Source organism: Eptatretus burgeri, chromosome 5, assembly GCF_056783735.1.
Source record: "Eptatretus burgeri isolate ZD-2024b chromosome 5, Ebu_testis_v1, whole genome shotgun sequence".
Taxonomy (NCBI): domain Eukaryota; kingdom Metazoa; phylum Chordata; class Myxini; order Myxiniformes; family Myxinidae; genus Eptatretus; species Eptatretus burgeri.
Window position 1 is genome coordinate 50,693,610 of NC_140965.1, and position 24,679 is coordinate 50,718,288.

General features: G+C 40.9%; 1 protein-coding gene across 9 annotated transcripts in view; it reads left to right on the forward strand.

Annotated features, from left to right (window-relative positions):
- LOC147026423 (diacylglycerol kinase zeta-like) overlaps positions 1-24,679 on the forward strand; it is a 293,140-nt gene that overhangs the window by 72,105 nt on the left and 196,356 nt on the right. For all 9 annotated transcript variants that reach the window (XM_085881839.1, XM_085881846.1, XM_085881840.1 and 6 more), the window contains exon 4: positions 16,741-16,815. In XM_085881839.1, coding sequence (XP_085737965.1) covers positions 16,741-16,815 — 75 coding nt within the window. The remainder of the gene's footprint in view (positions 1-16,740; positions 16,816-24,679) is intronic.

Sequence of the window (24,679 nt, forward strand, 5' to 3'; positions counted from 1 at the left end):
TGTATCAATTGGGTGCCTAGCATCTCCTGAGGTTGCTACAGATCTCTTAAATGCACATAGTGTGGGAGAGAAAGGATACCAGATATTCAAGGAGGAAAGACTAGAGTCTGCACAGCCGACAACCAACTTTCATGACAGATTGACAAAATTAAAACTGAAGACATTTTCAGATATGTGTAAAAAGAAAGTCATCACTAAAGGTAGAGAAAAGGACATAATCCTACATGCTGACAGAAATCTCTTTGGACAAATGATACTTGGAGCTCAAAGCCGTAGGTTGTACATAAAAGATGTGTTATCTCATCCATTAGGCCCAATACCATGGTCCCTTGCAACTGCTGATGGATCTCTATGAAAAAATAACAAGTACACACTTGCTCCTTCATTGGCAAAGAATGTTCCACCTTCAGATGTGATTCAAAGCCCATCAACATGCATCATAGACAGCATGAGTCTGGTACAGAAGACCAAAGGTGAACACAAGACTTTTGCACAACTTGCTGAACAAGTGCATAAATCTGCATTACAAGATGGTGCCAATAGCCAGAGAATTGATGTAGTGTTTGATGTTTACAAACCCTTATCAATCAAGAATGCTGAAAGGTGCAGAAGAGGAGCTGAGGAGAGTATTAAGCTCAGAAATGTAACTGGGGGTCAGACAATTCATCAATGGCGAAAGTTCTTGGGTAGTGCAGATAACAAAACCAGTTTGGTACAGTATTTTTTCAAAGAGTGGACATCACCAACTTTCAGGCAGAGACTAAACAATAAGGAGATGTATGTGACATGCAATACAGAGTGCTATCACGTCACTAAAGACCCTTCAGAAGAAGAAAAAGACTTGTATGCTGATCATGAAGAGGCCGATACAAGAGCTATTCTGCATGCCAAGCATGCTGCAGATCATGGCTACAAAGCTGTGGTCATTACAGCTGAAGACACTGATATCCTGGTCCTTGCTCTGACCCTGAATGGTACTATTGGATGTGCAGTATATCAACGAAGAGGTACCCAATCACGTCAACAGTACATTGACATAAACAAAATGGCCTTACACCATGGTGATGATGTGTGCAAAGCCATCATTGGGTTGCATGCATTCACAGGTTGTGATACTGTAAGTGCCTTTGCTGGAAAGGGCAAGGTGAAGCAGCCTTTAAAATTACTTCAGAAATGTCCAGATTTCTATAAATATCTGGGAAATCTGTGGGAATCTTGGGAGCTGTCAGATGAACAGTTCAGAGATTTAGAGGCCTTCACTTGCACAATGTATCTGCCACAACTGCTAAGCTGTTGTGATATCAATGAATGTCGCTATCTGATGTTCTGCACTCGAAAAGGGGAAGGGGACTCTTCACAACTGCCTCCATGTCATGATACACTGTATCAACACACTCTCCGTGCTAACTACCAGGCAGCCATTTGGAGACGTAGCTTAGAGCAAGAGATTTGTCCAGTTGGACATGGCTGGACTCAAGAAGACAACAGTGCCCGAGGTGTCAAGTGGATGACTGGATTGCCTGCTCCACAGACAGTTCTTGATTTACTGAGTTGTAACTGTCGTAGAGTTTGCAAAGCTCCACATTGCTCATGCATAGGAAATGGGCTGAAGTGCACTTTGATGTGCAAGTTACAAACCTGTGAAAACAGATTACAAGATGATGAGGAAAATGACGAAGGACCAGACTTTCGTGAGGAAATGGATGAGGAATATGAGGAGGAAGATTGACTTTCTAAAGTGCCTTAGTTTATAGTGTTTGTATTGCTCCAAATGCTTTGGTAACCTCTTAAATTCCTAGTGATGTTAACAAATAGACAAGAGTGATAACCAGTAATCTAATATGCCATGTCATGTTGTATGGTACATCATTAAGCAAATGGATGAGAATAGCATATTTTTCGAATTTAGGGGGGTAGGGTAGCTAAATGTAAAATATTTAAAAAGCCAAATATGTTTATGAATTTCTGATGCATTACCAGTTACGAGCAATGATTGGGGATGTTTTTCATGCATAAACCACAGCTTTATCTCCATTAGTTTTATGAATATTGAATAAAACGTCCATACACAAAATCAAATGTGAGGCTATTTCTTTTCTAATTTTGTGGTAAAATGGAAAAATCTTAAAATAATCAATTTAAATTTTTTTTTTGTGTTTACAAATCATTGTTAATTTATTTGATACATATTGAAAGCAAGTTTTGGTCATTGTGGTCAATATTCTGTAAAATTTTTATGAAATTTCAATTTTCATCACTTTTATACTACCTAAAAAACAGACTATCGAGGGTAACCACTATTAAGCTACAATATTGCGAGGGATACCCAGGCTTAAATGATGCCTGAGACATGTACCCAACTGAAAAACATCATAAACAATTGCCACTAATTCGATACCGATAAACCCCGTGGTCCATGGACTATTAACTACTATTGAACGAAATGTCATTTCACCTGATATATTAACATCCTTTATTTCATCAGGATTTACATCTTTAGGGTTGTTGAAAAAAAAAAAATGCAAATTTCTCCTTGCATATTACATATGGTCTTATCTTTTCTTTCCAAAGCTTCATCCATCAGGTTTTTCTTTTTTGATACTTTTTCTTGTTTCATTGCTTTTTCTAGTTTTGAATATATTGCCAGAAGGAGAGGAGAAACTTTTGTTAGAGATACTTTAATTGATGTTCTTCCAGATAAACTAAAAACCCTTCCACTGAAGGAAATTGAAGAACTCATATTATTCACCATAATTGTTTTTATCCAATAGTTGTTATATTTATCTTTATTCAATTTTACATCCTCGACATATTTCCCAGTATCTTTTACAAATGAAGAGGTTGATTGAAACTTGTCTTTTGTGTCTTGATACATTGTATTTATTCAGTGAAAAAAGTTGGAGGATAAAATGGTTTTAAGCACAGATTCACCTCTAAATTAAACAGAATTTTCATCAGGAAAATTTTATTTCAAGAAATGTTTTGTGATATAAATGTGGTGAATACAACGTTCTGTGATGTTTGTAATGATGAATATAAATGTTATAAAAAACACCTTCAAACCAACAATCACACATTCAATCTTTTCAGACAAATATCTCTACTTGACCAAGAAACAAAACATTGCGATAGATGTGATAATGATATTCTTAATTTTTTTATAATAAACACCTTCAATCATGCAAGCACAAGAACAATGAAGAAAGGGAAGCTAAATTCTCCATTGAAAACACTGATGGGGCATTTAAAGGGCATATAAAAATAAAATTATTTCGCTTTCAAGACCTTAGACCAGGGGTCGGGAACGTGTGGCTCGCGAGCCAGGTATGGCTCTTTTGATGATTGCATCTGGCTCGCAGATAAAATTGGAGTTTGAAACTTGGAAAGCCCAATATTTCTCGCAGAAGCTTCACCTATAGTTTGAATGGTGTCGGGCTTCATTCACGTGCAGGGCTGAACTTGGCAGAAGGAGAGAAGAAAAAACACCTCCAAATTGTCTGAAGCGGTTTTTGTTTCGTGCAGTCATGCGGCCGACGCGAGTAGTGATTTCGGTTCCTCCAATGACGTGCCGCCGCCGAGACACGTCACGGAATTCATCTCGACCAATCACGCGCCACCGCTGAGGCGACTCGTGATTTCGGTTCCTCCAATGACGTGCCGCCGCCGAGACGCGTCACGGAATTCATCTCGACCAATCACGCGCCACCGCTGAGGCGACTCGTGATTTCGGTTCCTCCAATGACGTGCCGCCGCCGAGACGCGTCACGGAATTCATCTCGACCAATCACGCGCCACCGCTGAGGCGACTCGTGATTTCGGTTCCTCCAATGACGTGCCGCCGCCGAGACGCGTCACGGAATTCATCTCGACCAATCGCGCGCCACCGCTGAGGCGACAGCATCCCAGAGTCGGCCGGCCGCGCCGCACCTCTCGAGTATGTCAGCCCGTGCGCAGGCCAGCCAGACTCACTTGGGTCAACATCTCCCTCTCTCTCATTTGCTCAAAGCTAACCCTTCGCCGAAGAAGATGGCGAAAAGAAAAAAAGATGAGGAGTATCGTACATTTCAGGACGAATGGGCCGAAGAATTCGCCTTTGTGGAGAGAGCAGGTTCTGTGGTATGTCTAATTTGCAATGACAAAATTGCATCGATGAAACGGTCGAATATAAAGCGGCACTTCGACACGCGCCATGCTACCTTTGCATCAAAATACCCTGTGGGAGACAGCAGAAAGAAAGCGTGCCAAGAGCTACTGAGCAGGGTGCAAGCCAGCCAGCAGCAACTCCGCGTATGGACCCGGCAAGGTGACTATAATTCCGCTCGCTTTGCTGGATCTTTAGCAATAGTGAGGAACGGAAAACCATTCACAGATGGCGAGGATGCTAAAACGTTCATGCTGGATGTCGCCAATGAACTTTTTGATGATCTTCCGAACAAAGACAAGATAATCAAACGGATACAAGACATGCCTCTGTCGGCAAGAACTGTTCATGATCGTACCATCATGATGGCAAACCAAGTGGAGGAAATGCAAGTGAAGGACATAAATACAGCGCCGTTCTTTTCCCTGGCTTTGGATGAGTCAACAGACGTAAGCCATTTGTCGCAGTTCAGTGTGATTGCAAGATATGCTGCTGGTGATACATTGTACGAAGAAAGTCTTGCTGTTCTGTCAATAAAAGGGTCCACAAGAGGTGAGTATTTATTCAAGTCTTTCATGGAGTTCGCTCAAGAAAAAAAATCTACGAATGGATAAACTTATCTCGGTGTGTACTGATGGTGCTCCGTGTATGGTGGGGAAAACAAAGGATTTGTGGCGTTTCTCCGTGAACATGAAAATAGACCCATCCTAAGTTTCCATTGCATTCTACACCAGGAGGCACTTTGTGCTCAGATGTGTGATGGGCAGCTTGGCGAAGTGATGTCGCTGGTCATTCGTGTGATCAATTTTATTGTTGCCCGAGCCTTAAATGGTCGCCAATTTAAAACAATGCTGGATGAAGTTGGAAATAACTATCACGGTCTGCTTTTGCACAGCAATGTGCGTTGGTTGTCAAGAGGGAAGGCCGTTTTGCGGCTTGCCTGAACGAAATCCGGACTTTCCTTGAAATGAAAGGGATTGAGCATCCTGAGCTAGCCGAAACTGAGTGGCTCCTCAAGTTTTACTATCTCGTGGATATGACTGAACATCTGAACGAGCTCAACGTGAAAATGCAAGGCATTGGAAATACAGTGTTATCCCTTCAACAAGCCGTGTTTGCTTTTGAAAACAAGCTGGAGCTCTTTATCATGGATCTTGAAACAGGTCGTTTACTACATTTTGAAAAACTGAGACAATTTAAAGATGCATGCACAGCAAGTGAGCCCACTCAAAACTTTGATCTCCACCAGTTAGCTGGCTTCACATCCAGTCTCCTACAGTCATTCAAAGCACGCTTTGGAGAATTTCGTGAGCACACTCGTCTTTTTTAGTTCATAACCCATCCAAAGCAGTGTTCACTGAACACAGCCGACCTGAGTTACATTCCTGGTGCCTCCGTCAGAGATTTTGAAGCAGAAGTGGCTGACCTGAAGGCCTCAGACATGTGGGTGAATAAGTTCAAGTCACTGAATGAAGATTTGGAAAGAATCGCACGACAGAAAGCAGAGTTGGCGAGCAAGCACATGTGGACAGAAATGAAAAAAACTTCAACCCGAAGAACAGCTGATTATCAAAACTTGGAACGCGCTTCCTGTCACATACCACACACTGCAGCGTGTGAGTATTGCTGTATTGACCTTGTTTGGATCTACGTATGCATGTGAGCAGTCATTCTCACATCTTAAAAACATCAAGTCCAACCTACTATTACGTCTAACGGATGAAAGCCTCAACGCTTGCATGAAGCTTAACCTCACCAAGTACCAACCAGACTACAAAGCCATCAGCAAATCCATGCAGCACCAGAAGTCCCATTAATGGTGAGTATTATAACAACATTATTTAAAATAATAAATTCAGAGGCTTATTATACTCACATTTAGTTGAATTCAGTCTTAAAATATATTATATGGCTCTCACTGAAATATGATTTCCAAATATTTTGCTTTAATGGCTCTCTGAGTCAAAAAGGTTCCCGACCCCTGCCTTAGACCATCTTCAATCATTGAAGTTGTTGATGTGGTTAAACAAAGTATTGAAATTATAATTAAAAACACATAAAGTGAAATGAAAACTTTTAAGTTTTATATGGGAGTAAAATTGAAAATGGTAAGCCAAGACGATGAAACTATTCCCGATATGAGGACAAAGCCTCACTTTATCTCATCATTTCAAGATTTTGTAAGATGTGATGTTTATGATGAACTCCAGAGACAAGAACAAGATGTTGATAACACTGTAGTAGGTAGTGGATTTGCAATTACAAAAGTAATCTTTTTAGATATACACATCTTAAAATCAGATCCTCTTCAAGCTTTTTCTTATATTGATTTACCAAAAGAGATAAAACTTATGAAAGTGGTTGTTAATATTCTAAACAAAGATAATAAATGTTTTCTATGGTCTGTTCTTGCTCACTTACATCCTCCACAATGGAAATATGAAAGGGTTGAACATTATAAGAAATATGAGAATACATTAAATGTTAAAGATTTAAAGTTCCCAATGTCATTGAGAGATATTCCTAAATTTGAGAAAATGAATAATCTATCTGTTAATGAATATGGATTAACAGATACAAACAAAGTTCAGATATTAAAGATTTCAAACAACTATAAAAATGATGAAACACACATTGACCTTCTCGACTTTACTTCAAAGGAAAAATCACATTATGCTTTCATCAAAAAGTTATCAAGATTAACCAAATCACAACTATACAAGAGAAAATGCAAAACATATTCTTATAACAGATGTCTCAACTCCTTTCATACAAAAGAACGATTAAATCAACATTCGAAATATTGTAGTAATCATAAATCAACCGTAATCAATTTACCAAAAGCAGGTTCAAACAAATTGTTGCGGGCCAGAGGTCAGTGGCGATTACGACCACTAGGTGGGGAAAGCTTGCGTCGTCTCCCACCAAACTCCCCAGAATTGTAGGCCATCGCTCGGATAACTCCGCGAGCCGGTGGCTCGTTTAACCGACCGTGGAACGCCAATCTCTCGACCGTGTGGCGTAGGGTTATTTTGTCTAGATCCAATGTAATTAAGTAACCACGCGGTCTCGGCTACCGGGGATCCACGCTCTCGGAACGCCTTGTCCAGTGGTTTCCAACCTTTTTCTGATCGAGTACCACTTGGAGGTCCCATACCGTCACCGCGTACCACCTGGTTCTAGAAAAAACTCAATTCGATAAGATATCAATTTATTCTCAAGTAGAACACACAAATGAACTAACTGTCAACAAAGAACAAAATTTAATGCGAGGGCTGCATCTGTTTCTTCTCCACCAGCTGGTCGACGCGGGGCATAGCTTTGCTCACAGCACATCGGAAATCATGCCCGGGCACAGCAAGACAGTTCCGGCTCTTTGACTTGATGGTCATCATGGTTGAGAACCCCTGCTCGCACTCCCACGTAGAGGGGAAAATCAGTAGCTGGGGAACAGCGTGACGGGCTAATGTCGGGTACGAGGAGGCCATGGTCACCCAGAAGTTCATAGGAGAGCATTCCTTGTGCTTCGTCTTTGCTGTCTCGTCAGCCTGGATATCTATGAGCTCCTCTTGTTCCCCGGTCCTGACAGACAGATCGCCTGGTTCAACGGAAAACGGATTGGTGATGTAGGCACAACATGTAATGTCTGGGAAGTAATGCATCAACTCAGTCTTGAGCAGTGAGAGGTGACGGACGATTTCTTGGGAAAATTCATCATTGGGCTCAATCTCAAGGGTCGTCAGGAGTTCGAACATTCCGTAGCGTTTGCTCTCCACGTTCTTGATCCAGAAGTCCAACTTCCGGACAAATGCTCCCAGCTTCGAGATGAAGTCTGAGACAGTGCAGTTGGGCCCTTGGAACGACAGGTTTAAGTGGTTGAAGACCCCAAAAATGTCCCACAGGTAGGCCAACCTTGAGATAAACTCCTCGTCCTCCAGATCTTTTTGAAAATCGTGTTCTTTCTCCGTGAAGAATACGAGGAATTCATCCCTCAGTTCAAAGAGACGCCTCGTCGTATTCGCCCGGGAGAGCCAGCGAACGTCTGTGTGGTAGAGGAGACAGGTGTGGTCGGAGCCGAGATCTTCACAGAGCAGTTTGAACAGCCGAGTATTCAGGGCGGATGTTTTGACGAAATTAACTCTTTTGATTAATCGGTTCAAGCATGATAACAAATTCGGAGGGAGTACCTTAGTGCTCAGGGCAAATCTGTGTCTGAAACAATGGACACCGGTGGCGTTTGGTGACACAGCTTTCACATGGGTTTGAAACGCTGACTTTCGACCGAGCATAGACGGAGCCCCATCTGTGTTTTATTATCTTGCCAAAACGAAGTTTTTGTAAGATATGTAAGTCAGCTTGTATGTTTTTTTTTGTTTGTTTGTCTGTAATCACGTATAAAAAATTATGCAGAGCACAGTTATCATTGGAAATTTTTGTAACTTCGCATATCAGAGGCCTATAGAGGTCCCTTTCAGTGCACAAAATTTTGAAGGTCAAGGTCAAAGGTCAAGGTCACTTTGGCGCAAATCAGGGGAGTCGACGAAACCCTTATTTTTTGAGTAATTTTGATCGGATCGTCTTCAAACTTCATGGGAATATAGTTCATGGTCTGGTGCTCAGGTGATTAATTTTTGGTGGCGATTGGCCTTGACCTTCATGGTTAGCGCCTCAGGTCAAACATATTTGACCCCAAGGTCAAATTTTCAAGTTTTAGGAACCATATCATGTAGTACCTCAAATTGAACACCTCGATGAGTGCTTTCTAGATATGTCAAGCTTGAGACATTATGACGTCATTTGGTGACGTTATGAGGCAAAAGCATATTTTTCATGGTTACTCTGTAGAACGATTCTCATCGGAATCTCTCGTCGGCAGATATTCCTCAAGGAATCGCTCCTGGTGGATAGCAGCTCTGTTCACCTCAGTGTGACCTTAAAGAAGTCACATGTGGTCACCTTTTGGCAAGATACGGGTCACCCTGCGGGTGACATTGGTTTATTATATTTTTATTTTATTTTTTTAAAGTTTGAGCCTGAAAGTGCTCGCGAACCACCTGGACGGCCCGCGCGTACCACAGGTTGGGAACCACTGGCTTAGTCAAACCGGATTCACTCTACCGGCAGCGGTAAAATTACACCTACCGACAACCACTCTGCCACCCACCTTTCCAGCTCGGATGCAGTCGAGCGGGCCTGTCCAGGACGTCGCGGCTACAATTGTACGATACCGGGATATAACCCCGCCTAAACTCAGATCCGATCCATGCTGGACCAATGAAAGAAGGGATGGAAACTGACTAGGAACATTTCTTTGATGATTTATTTACAGTAAATGAAGTCACAAAGCAAGACTTAACGTGAATATGCAAGCAAGGAATATTTACAATGATCCAAAAACACTTATTCAGTTCTACTTATAAGACGGGCCCACATGCAGACACACACACAAATGAAAATAAACCCAGATTTCTTTATTGGACCCTCGCAGCCGAGGAGAGAGACAAGCTGGGGGTCAGAGTCCAGCTGGGTACCTGAACGTCGGAGGAAGGGGGTGCTCCACGATGCGGCACCTGACAAAGGTCGTTAGTTTGGTCCCCAGTCGCACGTGTGGGACTCGTTCATGGCGGAGCTCATGTCGTGAATAGCGGGGTCCACTAGGGGGGTCAGGGTCGCTCTTTCCTTCCCTTGTAGAGGGCCAGCAGAGACACGTTCGCCGCCTTCACGACCTTCTGCTCAATCCTCCACTTAAAAAGAACTGCACGCTCAACAACAACCCCGTCGAAAACCTCTGATCAACCTTCGTAACAACCCCTTCGTAACAACCCCTTCGTAACAACCCCTTCGTAACAACCCTCCCAAAAAACCACCACCACTTCAGAGAGTGCTTGGGAATTTATGGACCTCCCTCAACTGGGTGGGGCTCGCTCGAACTGAGGGCACTCCCTGCCCTAATTGGGCAGGCTCCCATGGACTCGACCTTCCTGGGCGGGGTTTCGCCCCCGACCGGGAAACCCCACCCACTCTTCCACGCGGGTACATACTTGTCGAGCAACAGTATCAATGTTGCAAAGGTCATCGTGAAAGAGTTACAACGTTTGTGGGAGCCAAGAAACCGGAACCGCGAGATCTTGCCTTGGCATGTCAGGGTGTGAGAAGGCAGCTGGTTGGTGGTGGATCGTGATGGGCCGAGGGGTCATGCAGATGGCATGGTTGTTGGATGGCTTGTTAGATGTAATAACCAAACTAAAAGAAATCGCAACGCACGTCTTTGATTCTCCCACTAGACAAAAGGAAGGGAATCTGACTCCACACATACTTAACGACATAACTGACTTTTGGGACATCTGTATGTTGAATGCATATGGTTTCCAGATCTTTAACAATATAATTCAAAGATTTTAACAAATCTATAAAACATCCGTTTGTGATATATGTCAGGTTATTTATATATATATATATATATATATATATATATATATATATATATATATATATATATATATATATATATATATATATATATATATATATATATAATCATCTGTCAGGTCAGGTTAGATCTGTGAGCTGCGACAGGTACCATGTAAACCTGTACTAACCTGGTTCCATGGTCGGGTTGTCGGCGACTAAACCGTCTCCCCCACCAGGTTTTCTGGTGAGGAGGGTGTTTGCATATGGACACCCAGCAGGATTAAAAACAAAACCTGCCAAAGGGCGGAGGAGCTACTTGTGAGCCAACGGCCATCCATATCTAGTGCCCAACTGTGTCTGCGGACGTCCTCCTGCAGTTGGGTTACTTTTTTATTAGGAGGTTGGTGGTAGGATTTGCACTCCGGCCACCGCAAAACCCTTCATTCCGCAAAACACAAAAACGCAAAAAAAATCTGAAAACCCACTCCGTGGGAGTACTTCTGTGCAGCTTCCCTTCGCAGGGCAGCTCACCGGATGACGGGATTGGGGCAAAGCCTTCGGATCCCCAATCTTTGATGATAGGAGGGAAACCACGGGGTAACATCCCTGGGTCAGATTGCGGGAGAGTGTGGCGGAGTGGTGCTGAGGTGTCGTCCACCAGACGGCGGTCTCCTTGGGTTAACCTGAGGCGGTCCCTTCGGGTGGGTGCCTGGAATTTCCTATCCCTAAGAGAGGATGATCACCTGTCTCTGTTATCATCTGAGCTCAAGCGTTTGGACATCGGGATTGCAGCTCTCTCTGAGGTTCGGAGACCGGATTGCGGCGAGATAACGGTGGGTGGTTACACCTACTATTGGTCTGGTCGCTCTGATGGTTACCATAACCAAGGAGTTGCTGTTGCTGTGTCCAATAAGCTGACCCCAATGATAATTGAGGTAACACCGGTCAACGAGCGTATTATGAGATTAAGGATTCGTCACTCCTTAGGTGTCATTTCCCTTGTCTCTGTATATGCTCCGACTGAGGCGAGTGATCTCACCATGAAGGATGCATTGTACGCCACGCTCGAGTCTGTGGTTGATCAGTGCCCCAGACGAGATACACTTCTAGTTTTGGGGGATTTCAATGCATCGACTGGAACTGATAGGGACGGTTATGAGGTGTGTGTTGGTCCCCATGGGTCAGGAACTATGAACCAGAATAGCACTAAGTTCCTTGACTTTGCAAGAAGTCATGGACTTAGGGTGGCTGGTTCATGGTTTTAGCGCCCACAAGCTCATCGCTGGACTTGGTATTCCAACGCTGGCGGTGTGGCAAAGGAGATTTTCCATGTCCTCATTGACGGTCGTTGGAGGATGATCCAGAACTGCAGGGTCTACCGGAGCGCTCAGTTCCTCAATACTGACCACAGGCTTGTTGTAGCAACTCTAAAGCTGCACCTTAAATCCTGGAGAATGGTACCATCCCAGCCTAGGCTGGATGTTGGCAAGCTCAGGGATGAGAGAGTAGCTGAGGAGTTTGCGAACAGGCTGAGTGGACACTTGGGGGGTCTGGGTGCTTTGGGGGGTCCTGAAGAGTTGTGGAGTGCCTTCAAGACCACCATCCTTGATGTTGCCGGTGGATGTCTTGGAACTCACCGCAGGGCAAAGAAGAATTTTTTCTCTCAAGGGACACTGGATACCATTGACCAGAGTCGCAGGGCCAGGCTGAATGGCAGAGCTGAGCTGTTCAGGGAGCTGAGGCGTAAAACTGTACATGCACTGAGGGTGGACAAGGAGGCCTATGTGCGAGGAATCTGTGAGGGGGTAGAGCATCACCTGTGGACAGGTGATTCTCATCACGCTTACAGGGGAATTTGCGCATTGCGTTCATCCAAGCCCATCCCTCGGAGAACTGCAGTTAGAGCAGAGAGTGGTGGGCTCTTGACAGAGGAGTCTGAAGTGAAGGCCCGCTGCACCGGTTACTTTGAGCGGTTGTACCAGCTGATCCACCAGCTGTCGAGTTGGACGTCCAGGGTTTTACAATCCCTGTTGCTGACCCTCGAATCAACTGTGGTCCACCTTCGCTTGTGGAAACATGGGCTGCGGTGAACCAGTTGAAACGGGGCAAAGCTCCAGGGATCTGTGGCATCCATGCTAAACTTCTCAAGGCTGGTGGAAATGCTGCACTCGTGTCGTTGCATGCAGTTTTGTGCTCTGCCTGGAACACAGGCATCATCCCAACTGATTGGAAGAGGGGCCTTGTTGTCCCTCTCTGGAAAGGGAAGGGTGATCGCCAAGACTGCAACAACTACCGAGGGGTGACGCTGCTATCAGTGCCGGGCAAGGTCTTTGCTCGGATAATTCAAGATAGGGTTCGCCACCATCTGCTTGAGCACCAGCGTCCAGAGCAGTCAGGCTTTACACCAAAGAGGTCAACGATTGACCGTATCCTTGCTCTTCATGTCCTCACCGAACGCAGACGAGAGTTTCGGCAGGGGCTGCTTGCAGCCTATGTTGATCTCTGTAAAGCGTTCGATTCAGTGAATCGGGATGTCCTCTGGAGGATTCTCGGTCTTCGTGGGGTGCCACCAAAACTGATCAATCTGATGTTTGAACTCTACTCCGGTACTGAGAGTGCTGTGAAGTGTGGTGGTACCATCTCTGACTTATTCCCAGTTGTTACTGGAGTTCGTCAGGGGTGTGTACTGGCCCCCACACTTTTCAGCACTTGTATGGACTGGATTTTAGGGAGGATGTTGGAGAGATCAAGCTGCGGTGCATCGTTTGGGAATGTCAAGATCTCGGACCTTGATTTTGCAGATGATGTAGTCATCTTTGCGGAGACTTTAGATATCCTTTTTGGGGGCCCTCGAGGTGCTGAATGAGGAGTCGGAGCCGCTGGGATTACAGGTTTCTTGGGTCAAAACTAAGATCCAGGCTTTTGGTGACATCTTGGATGCTGCTGTCCTGTCTGTGCCTGTTTGTGGTGAGGATGTTGAGGTCGTGGAGAGATTCATTTACCTTGGCAGTGATATTCATGTATCTGCTGGCTGTGAGTCAGAGGTCAATAGACGTCTGGGTCGGGCCTGGGGAGTCATGGATTCACTGGATCATGGGGTGTGGCGTTGCCGGTACCTGTGCGGGAGGACGAAAGTCCGAGTCTTCAGGTCGTTGGTACTTCCAGTCTTGCTCTATGGATGCGAGACTTGGACTCTGACCAAGGATCTGAGACGGAGACTTAATTCCTTTGGTACCAGGTCTTTTCGGAGAATCCTTGGCTATCACTGGTCGGATTTTGTGTCCAACGAGCGGTTGCTGAGAGAGACTCGGATGAGATTTGTTACCTGCATAGTCCGTGAGCGTGAGTTGCGGCTGTATGGCCATGTGGCTCGTTTTCCTGACGCTGATCCTGCTCACCAGATTCTCTCAGTGAGGGAGTCTCATGAGTGGAGGAGGCCAGTGGGCCGACCACGTGCCTCGTGGTTGCAGCAGGTTGACCATCATCTCAAGGAGATGGGGATGGGCCTGGCTTCTGCCTGGGGGATGGCCAGATGGAGGCCCCTGGAGTACCGGTGGAAAGTGGACGCAGCGACTCGATGTTCTGGCACATGTTCCCATACCTGACCTGACCTTGAAAAGATAGATACTGTTTCTCCAAATCCAAATAAATCGCACACAAATAAATATCAAAAACATACTCCTTGTGGTTTCTGTTATTATATCAAATCATCTGTTGGTGATGAATACAAGTTAGAACTTTATAGAGAAGATGCCTCAGAGGAGTTTGCAAGACGATTGGAAAAAGACTGTATAAGACTAAGAGAAATAATGGTTAAGACCTAGAAACCAATGTCATTAACAAAGGGAGAGAAAAAGGAATTTAGAAAGAACAGTATCTGTCATATTTGTGAGGATAAAATTGAGGGACAGGTCCAAGTTCAGGATCATTGTCATCTTACTGGAAAATATTGAGGTCCAGCTCATTCCCGTTGTAATCTTAATTACAAGCCCCCAAACTTTATCTTGTCTTTCTTCACAACAACGCTCATTATGACACACATCTATTTATAAATGAACTTTCAAAAACATCTGGAGATATTTCTGCTATTCCTAACACAGATCAAAAATACATCTCATTCACAAAAACAATTCATCCATCTGCCATAACCCATATCAGATTTCTTGACACATACAAGTTTATGACAAGTCCATAATCAAACTTAGCATGCAATATTAAAAACTTACCGAATCTTAAATCACATTTCTCAAATCAAGAAGAGATTGATTTCTAATCACAAAAGGGAATATATCCTTTTGACTACATGGATTCATTTGAGAAGTTTAAAGAAACACAACTTCTTTCAAGGGAAAGTTTCTATAGCAAGTTGAATAAAACTCATATTTCCGATATTTATACACAAGCTAAAAAGGTTTGGGAGAAGTTTAATATAAAGAATCTTGGAGAATATCATGATTTGTATCTTAAAACTGATGTATTGTTATTGACTGATGTGTTTGAAACTTTTAGAACAGTCTGTCAAAATAAAAATTCTTATGGATTGGACTCCGCTCACTATTACACACCCCCGGGTTTGGCTTGGAGTGCTATGTTAAAAATGACAAAACAGAATTTGGAATTAATCAGTGATATAGATATGCTTTTAATGATAGAGAAGGCTAAAAGAGGAGGAATATCTCAAGTATGTTCCAAGAGATATGCTAAAGCAAATAACAAATATGACCTCGATCCTATCGATTTTGGGTGGGAACTGCGGGCTGGCAATCTCTTCCTGATCAGTTCCGAATGTGCTGCTGCTCAGGAGTGACTGTTCAACATTATATATTGTTACTGCCAAGCAGATTGCAAAGATAATTGAGCTTGTCAGTGTAGGAAGACTAACGAAGCATGCAATGCTATGTGTGGACACTGTGTGGGTTTGACCCTTACCCATGTGTTCGATGATGCAGATTGATTTCACTCCTCCTCAACCATCTTAGACATTTCTTGCATGTTTAGTTCATGCAAGAACATTCTTCCATAGTTCATTCTTCTGGGATGAGATAATATAATTAACATTGCCTAAACTCATTGCCAAGTCCATTGTGTGGTAATATTCAATGTTGTATCCTATGAAACTCATATTTAATGTAACTTACAGATATGTTGTTCTGCTTTATGATCAATAAACGTTTTGTGTGGTACTTACACACTTACTTGATTCAGTGTATCATGAAACATGGGTATCGACACAACCGCACCTTTCTAAGTCGATCGGTTACTGAGATATTACTATTCCAAGGTTTCCATCATTACGTGGGTTTGCCATATTGGATTTAGGCAAAGAAGAAATGACTGGAGGTGATTAATTTTACTTTCCTTGGATTCCTATGGTCAGCAAACATGGGAATAGACACCAAAACCAACATCCTAAGTGCAATAGTTGACTATCTATTTCGATTTTATGATTTAACTAATTATGGGTGGTGGCATGGTGGCCATCTTGAATTTTGGAAAACCCCCCCATGAGATTCTTCGGGATTTTTTGTGGGACACCTACCAGGTCTCCTGGGTCACTGTGCAAAAATTCAGCTTTGACACCAAAATTTCGACCACACCTCCTCAATAAAGGGGACTATAGAGAAAGCTCATCTTCGTCTTGGATAGAGACAGCCCATCTTCATTATTGGATAAAGAAAGCTCATCTTCATCTTCATTAGAGAAAGAGCTCATCCCAATCTTGGATAGAGGAAGAGCTTATCCCCATTTTGGATCGATAGAGAAAAGGCTCATCCTCATCTTGGTGAGAGAAGGAGCTGATCCTCATGTTGGTTAGAGAAAGAACTCGTCCTCATCTGAGAGAGTCCATGGCAATCGTGATTCTCACCCATGATGGCAGCTGTGACCAAAAACTCTCACTTGGTAATCACCACCGTTTGCAAACGGGAATACAAAATGTGCTTCACACTTTAAATCAAAGCTAACTAGGTATGTATCATTTGGATTGCTGAGCGGCTTCAAATCTTGTCACACGATTCAGCTTTTACCACCTATGAGGGAAAGCATTAAAAAAAAAAATCAATACGAAGAGTCCAGGTATGGTTACACCGTTAATTAACTCGTTTACCGACAGAGATAAACCTGGTGAATTATGTTAGCTCACATGGAAATATTGTTTGATAATTAGTTTGATTTGTACTTGTTTGCAGAGATCGGTGGCGAAGAAGAAATGTGCCGCATGTCACATCATCATCCACACAGCCTGCATTTCTCAACTCGAAAAGGTTTCTTCCTCATGAGAGTCACGAATTGGCAAAATAATAAACAACACAAATGATCACTCCACAGGCTTGTTCAAGGCTGTGCAGTTGTGAACACTCACCCCATATGGCCCATAGTACATGCGTGAAGGTTTAATCTTATTCACCATGTTACATCCGTAAAGGTTTAATCTTATTCACCATGTTACATCCGTAAAGGTTTAATCTTATTCACCATGTTACATCCGTAAAGGTTTAATCTTATTCACCATGTTACATCCGTAAAGGTTTAATCTTATTCACCATGTTACATCCGTAAAGGTTTAATTTTATTCACCATGATACATCTGCAAAGGTTTAATCTTATTCACCATGATACATCTGTAAAGGTTTAATCTTATTCACCATGATACATCTGTAAAGGTTTAATTTTATTCACCATGATACATCTGTAAAGGTTTAATCTTATTCACCATGATACATCTGCAAAGGTTTAATCTTATTCACCATGTTACATCCGTAAAGGTTTAATTTTATTCACCATGATACATCTGTAAAGGTTTAATCTTATTCACCATGATACATCTGTAAAGGTTTAATCTTATTCACCATGATACATCTGTAAAGGTTTAATCTTATTCACCATGATACATCTGTAAAGGTTTAATCTTATTCACCATGATACATCTGTAAAGGTTTAATCTTATTCACCATGATACATCTGTAAAGGTTTAATCTTATTCACCATGATACATCTGTAAAGGTTTAATCTTATTCACCATGATACATCTGTAAAGGTTTAATCTTATTCACCATGATACATCTGTAAAGGTTTAATCTTATTCACCATGATACATCTGTAAAGGTTTAATCTTATTCACCATGATACATCTGTAAAGGTTTAATCTTATTCACCATGATACATCTGTAAAGGTTTAATCTTATTCACCATGATACATCTGTAAAGGTTTAATCTTATTCACCATGATACATCTGTAAAGGTTTAATCTTATTCACCATGATACATCTGTAAAGGTTTAATCTTATTCACCATGATACATCTGTAAAGGTTTAATCTTATTCACCATGCTACATCTGTAAAGGTTTAATCTTATTCACCATGTTACATCTGTAAAGGTTTAATTTTATTCACCATGTTACATCCGTAAAGGTTTAATCTTATTCACCATGTTACATCTGTAAAGGTTTAATTTTATTCACCATGTTACATCTGTAAAGGTTTAATCTTATTCACCATGATACATCTGTAAAGGTTTAATCTTATTCACCATGATACATCTGTAAAGGTTTGATCTTATTCACCATGATACATCCGTAAAGGTTTAATCTTATTCACCATGATACATCTGTAAAGGTTTGATCTTATTCACCATGATACATCCGTAAAGGTTTAATCTTATTCACCATGTTACATCCGTAAAGGTTTAATCTTATTCACCATGTTACATCCGTAAAGGTTTAATCTTATTCACCATGTTACATCTGTAAAGGTTTAATCTTATTCACCATGTTACATCTGTAAAGGTTTAATCTTATTCACCATGCAACATCTGTAAAGGTTTAATCTTATTCACCATGATACATCTGTAAAGGTTTAATCTTATTCACCATGTTACATCTTTAAAGGTTTAATCTTATTCACCATGTTACATCCGTAACGGTTTAATTTTATTCACCATGTTACATCCGTAAAGGTTTAATCTTATTCACCATGTTACATCTGTAAAGGTTTAATCTTATTCACCATGCTACATCTGTAAAGGTTTAATCTTATTCACCATGTTACATCTGTAAAGGTTTAATCTTATTCACCATGATACATCTGTAAAGGTTTAATCTTATTCACCATGTTACATCTGTAAAGGTTTAATCTTATTCACCATGTTACATCTGTAAAGGTTTAATCTTATTCACCATGATACATCTGTAAAGGTTTAATCTTATTCACCATGTTACATCTGTAAAGGTTTAATCTTATTCACCATGTTACATCTGTAAAGGTTTAATCTTATTCACCATGTTACATCTGTAAAGGTTTAATCTTATTCACCATGTTACATCTGTAAAGGTTTAATCTTATTCACCATGATACATCTGTAAAGGTTTAATCTTATTCACCATGTTACATCTGTAAAGGTTTAATCTTATTCACCATGTTACATCTGTAAAGGTTTAATCTTATTCACCATGATACATCTGTAAAGGTTTAATCTTATTCACCATGATACATCTGTAAAGGTTTAATCTTATTCACCATGTTACATCTGTAAAGGTTTAACCTTATTCACCATGTTACATCTGTAAAGGTTTAATCTTATTCACCATGTATATATATATATATATATATATATATATATATATATATATATATATATATATATATATATATATATATATATATATATATATATATATATATATATATATATATATATATATATATATATATATATATATATATAGATATATATATATATATATATATATATATATCACCATGGAACATCTGTAAAGTTTATTCCAAGTACATCTTCAAAGCTTATTCAACACTGTATATCTCTAAAGGTTATTCACAATGGTATATCTCCAAATGTTGTTGTTTTTATACGTCCGATATATATATATATATATATATATATATATATATATATATATATATATATATATATATATATATATATATATACATATATATATATATATATATACATATATATATATATCGGGGCATATTATTGTTGTTGTTGTTGTTGTTGAGCCCCAGTTATTTCTGCTCGAACCGGCCCGCGGCATGGAAATAGCCGATCGATCTCCCGGGAGTGACCTAGAGATCCCTCTGATCTAAAATGTTGTGCTCTTGCCCTCATGGAGCCAGGACCGTGCAATTTTACAGAATATATTGGGTTGCCTGGCAGAGGTTGCAGGTGTCATCAGTGGTGTAGTCGAGTCTATGTTTGTGCTGTAAAAGCTGTTCGTGGTGTCCCTAGTGGAGGCATGAAAGGTGAACACGATCAGACCTGGGGACCAATTTAGACTTCCACTATGGCATAGGGGAAGGCTGATTGCTGTTGGAGGGTTTATTTCTACAATTCGCACTCCCAATTTTTAATGGTACCACAGAAGTAGATGATAAATGAGGTTTCTGGGACGCCCATTCAAATGAATGGGGAGAAAGGGAAAAACTTTCTGACCCAAGCTCCAAAAGCTCAAAATAGGAGACTCATTTTCTCCCCACCTATCCCCTTCCCTCCCATACAAGCAAATGTAAAATTGAGACTCATTTAATTTTCTTTTAACATTCATTTCCATTGCTTATATTCACTTTATCTCTTCAAGCACGAAAGAAAGGGAAGTTCACTATCTCTCCTTCGGTTCTATAAAATTGGGAAGTGCCTTTAAGAGCAGAGTCGTGCTGTGAAAATGAGGAAGTATTCTGTGCCCATGTCTCTCATCGTTATATCTTAAATCATCAGAACACTAACAGAACAAAGTTTAGCTAAAAGCAAGCAAAATAAGATATTTAAACGTAAGTTTTATATGAAAGAAAAGATAAAATCTCTGTTTCAGCCCTCACACCCGAACCAAGCCAAAAAAAGCCTGAAGTCATTTCCTTTGTGACACACTCTGAAAACCCCATTGTTGTGTAATCTCCCATGATGTCATCAACTTGGGCTATTTATTGCCAAAGCGAACTTCGTATGTTTTGTTTAGAGAATGGATTGTGCAGATGATTCCTCCGACCTTGTGGATCAATCATTATCACAAGATGAGAGGTGAGATCCTTAAACCAATTCATTATTTGTTGTTTTATACAGAATTAAATCGCTATACAACCAATAATTATTGTATGTTTTTTTTTTCTTACAGGTTATCCCCAATAAGAACATCGTTGGTAACTGATCTGGAAACTGAGTACTTTGAATATCACGAGGAATGGCAAAAAAAGAATGACTTCCTTAAAGACATTCAATCGTTCAGAAGAGAATTGAATGACATTTTTGTTGGCTGGAAAGAAGTCCTCTCACGTCCTCTGACCTTGAATGAGTCGAGTCAAAGGTGAGAAATTATCTGTGTGTGTGTGTGTGTGTGTGTGTGTGTGTGTGTGTGTGTGTGTGTGTGTGTGTGTGTGTGTGTGTGTGTGTGTGTGTGTGTGTGTGTGTGTGTGCGCGCGCGTGTCTCTGCCTCTGTCTCTGTCTTTGTCTCTGTCTTTGTCTCTCTGTCTCTCTCTCCCTCTGTCTCTATGTCTCTGTCTATATCTCTCGAGTGTTAACTCATTATTATTTTTTTATTTTTTTATTTTTCAGTTTAAACACCTGTTTGGATGTACCAAACACACAACTCAATCTTCTGGAGGTAAATGTTTTATTTATTATTTTATTAATATCATGATATAATCATCTTTATTTACCCTAGTTGTTCTTCCCTCTTTGTTTTGAACAGAATATGTTGACCGAGTTTCAAAATCACAAACCATCACACTGCTGCGAAAGAAGATTTTGTTCAATGTTTTTACTTTTGTTAAATTATATATGCTTTCCTTATAATTATCTGATTTTGAATTACAAGAAAAGAATAAAGGAGATGTAAAGGTGAGGGGGGGTGTTGGGGGAGGGTTAGGGTTGGGGGGTTAGGTGCACTCCCCCAATGACCCACCACCCCCCTCATCCCTCTCCCCTCCCCTCCCCGTGTCTGTGTGGGGAAGGGTGCGGGGATGGGATGAGGGGGGTGGTGGGTCAAAGGTGGGGGCATACAGGGGGTGGGGCTTGTGTGGGTGGGGCTTGTGGGGGTGGGTGTGGCTTGTGTGGGTGGGGCTTGTGTGGGTGGAGGTTGTGTGCATGGAGTTTGTGTGGGTGTGGCTTATGTGGGTGGAGAAATGTTTTAAAATTAAATAAACATGTTGTGAGTGGGGAACTAATAAACTAATCACTAATTATGTGGATGTGGCTTATGTGGGTGGGGTTTGCGTGTGTGTGGCTTTTGTGGGTGGGGCTTGTGTGGGCGGAGTTAAAATGGGCGGAGTTAAAAAGGGGTGGAGTCAACAAAAATTTCAATTTATCTTTGTCTTGTAATTCCTGTGAATAAAATGAACCTAAAATCTCTTCTCCCTTTAAATCACATAATTTGTGAGTCCAAGGAACTGTACTGACGACATCAACAATTTTAAAAAGTTCATTTGTCCATCGCTTGGTATAACCTTTTTCAAAATGAGATTTCCACCTGTATATTCAAGGGCGTAGCCAGAGGTCCAAAAGCGATGAGGCGAAAAGAGGTGAACTTGGTTGATGTGACGGTGCGCGTAGCGCAATAACAAAGGAAACATAGGGATAATTTTCCTGTCTCATATTGGGGGGGGGGGAGTGGGGGGTATTGTCCTATTTAGGTATTGTGATAGGAGTGGAGATAAGAGTATTCAGAGCACTGCTGGTTAGCTTTTATAGTTTACTCCTTAGGGAGCTCAGATGGCCAGAGGGCTCAGGCCAGATCATATTTCAGGAAATGAGCGACGAGGCAACTGCCTCAGCCTGGCTACGCCCTAGATATTCTTACTATATCACCAACTTTGAACTTAGGCTTTCTGGCATTAATCTCTTTTTCATATTTTAATTTTGTAAATGTATTTGATGGTTTAATTTTCGTTGAGGCATGAATCGTATCATTGCACTTATCTAAAATGTCCTGAATTAAAGATAACCATTGTTGAGAACCGAGTTGAGTGAATTTTTTTATATAGTCTCTCTTTTAAAGTGCGATTAAAATGCTCAATAACAAACGCTTTTCCTTCATTAAAGGTGCTGCATAATGTAATATTATTTTAAAGGAAATTCATAAATATTTTGTTGGAGAACTCTGTTCCCTCATTGGTCCACAATTTTTTAGGTTTTCTCTTGCTTTTATTGAATATCTGTTGGAAAGCAAACATAAGAGTATTACCTGTTTTGTTTTTTAAAGGGACAACCCACGCATATCTACTCCTCAAATCAATAACGGTTAAAGCATACTTGTACCCCTTATCATAATTGAGTTCAATCAAATCAGCGGACCAGATATAATCAACTTCCTTGGAATAAATCTTCCTTCTATGAAACTTTGTGAATATTGGTTTATGTAATTCATCAGCTAATTGTTCTTCAGTCTTAATGACATTATTAGAGCCTATAAGTTTTTTGAATTTCCAAGCCCAAGTTTCAATTTAGCACTGATCATCTTCTTCACGATGAACCTATCAACTTTTTCTCTCAAAGTTGGATTTTGTATCAGAGACAAATTATACAACATTTCTCTATCGGCTTCATGTTTTTCTTCCAAAGTTGTGGAATTCCCATAATCAATATCGTGCCTCATGCACACTTCATCAACCCTATTGATAGGTTTGCTCCACGGTTTAGGATTGTCAGCCTCATCTAATCTTTTATTCAAGTTTGTTCCTGGACCATAGAAAGAATACCCTGGTAGATGTAATTGCGCTCGTATTCCAGTTGTTGTAAATTTACTTCCTGAGAAAAACTTTTGTATATCTCCCCCTCGTTTGTGTTTGGTGATGAATTCACTCTTTTTTGAGCCACACACCAAACATGTACCTTTTTGTATAACCCTATTATTTTTACTTTTGACATAAGAGATATTTTTTACTATTGGTTTTCTTTTTACATTTTAGACAATAACTCATTTATTTATGTGAAAAATTCCGACAGAGTGTGAAAACTTTTTTAGTTTCCAACATGCACATTTGAATCTTGATTTTTAAAACATAAAGAATCCTCAGAAATGTCTTCACTCTCTCCTCCATTTATTTAAGAAAAAAAATGTAAAACTTTAATCAAAGTCAATTACACCACCATCATCAATAATATAATCTTTTCCTTCTTTCTCTTCTTTATCTCCACTTTCTCATTTAAATCTTCTCCCTGAAATCGATGTTAATAGTCTTGACACATATATTTCTAATAGACTTGCCAATTCTTTGTTTTCCTCCTCGGCGCATTGAGAATTATTTATTTTCTGTAATACCTTTGATCTTTTTATAATCTCACTGGTTTCCATGTTTTTATATTTATTTATTCTCTCTCTTTCCTCCCTCTCCCTCTCCTTCTCTCTCTTCTCCCTCTCCTCCTTCTCTCTCGTCTCCCTTTCCTCCTTCTCTCTCTCGTCTCCCTTTCCTCCTTCTCTCTCTTCTCCCTTTCCTCCTTCTCTCTCTTCTCCCTCTCCTTCTCTCTCTTCTCCCTCTCCTTCTCTCTCTTCTCCCTCTCCTCTTTCTCTCTTGTCTCAGTTTCTTCAACTCTTTCCTCATCCCTTACTATCCTTGAACCACTTTCACCCCATAGAACATCATACATATATTTATCTGGATTCTGCGATGCGCTTGAATTCACAATTATTTTTCTCATAACAGGAAACCAATAAGATTTGTTGATGATTTCTAAAAGAGTTTTATATTTCATCACCTTTAGAAGTTCATTTTTAGTTAATATTTTAATGAAATCTCTATTTGTGGGTTTTTAATATCAGTATAAGGCCAGTTCTTAATTGAAAAATGCCTGTGTCTATGTTCCAAATCATAAGGAATGTAAAATCTAACACCCTTTACTTGTCGGTATCCATGAATGCAAAAATTAAAATTTTCTTGAAGCCTTCTTGCTGTCATTTATGTATCAGAAATATATGACAGATTAATATGATGACAGGTAATACTGCTGTGGGGCCGGGTCTCGGTGGGGAGCACGACCGCTAGGTGGAGCAGTAGAGTCGTCTCCACCGAACATCCGGAATTTAGGTCGTGACACTCGGATAAGTCTGAAAGGCACGGTTCCCTTACAGGACCATGAATCACCAATAATTCGACCGTGTGGGTTAGGGTTAATTACCAAAC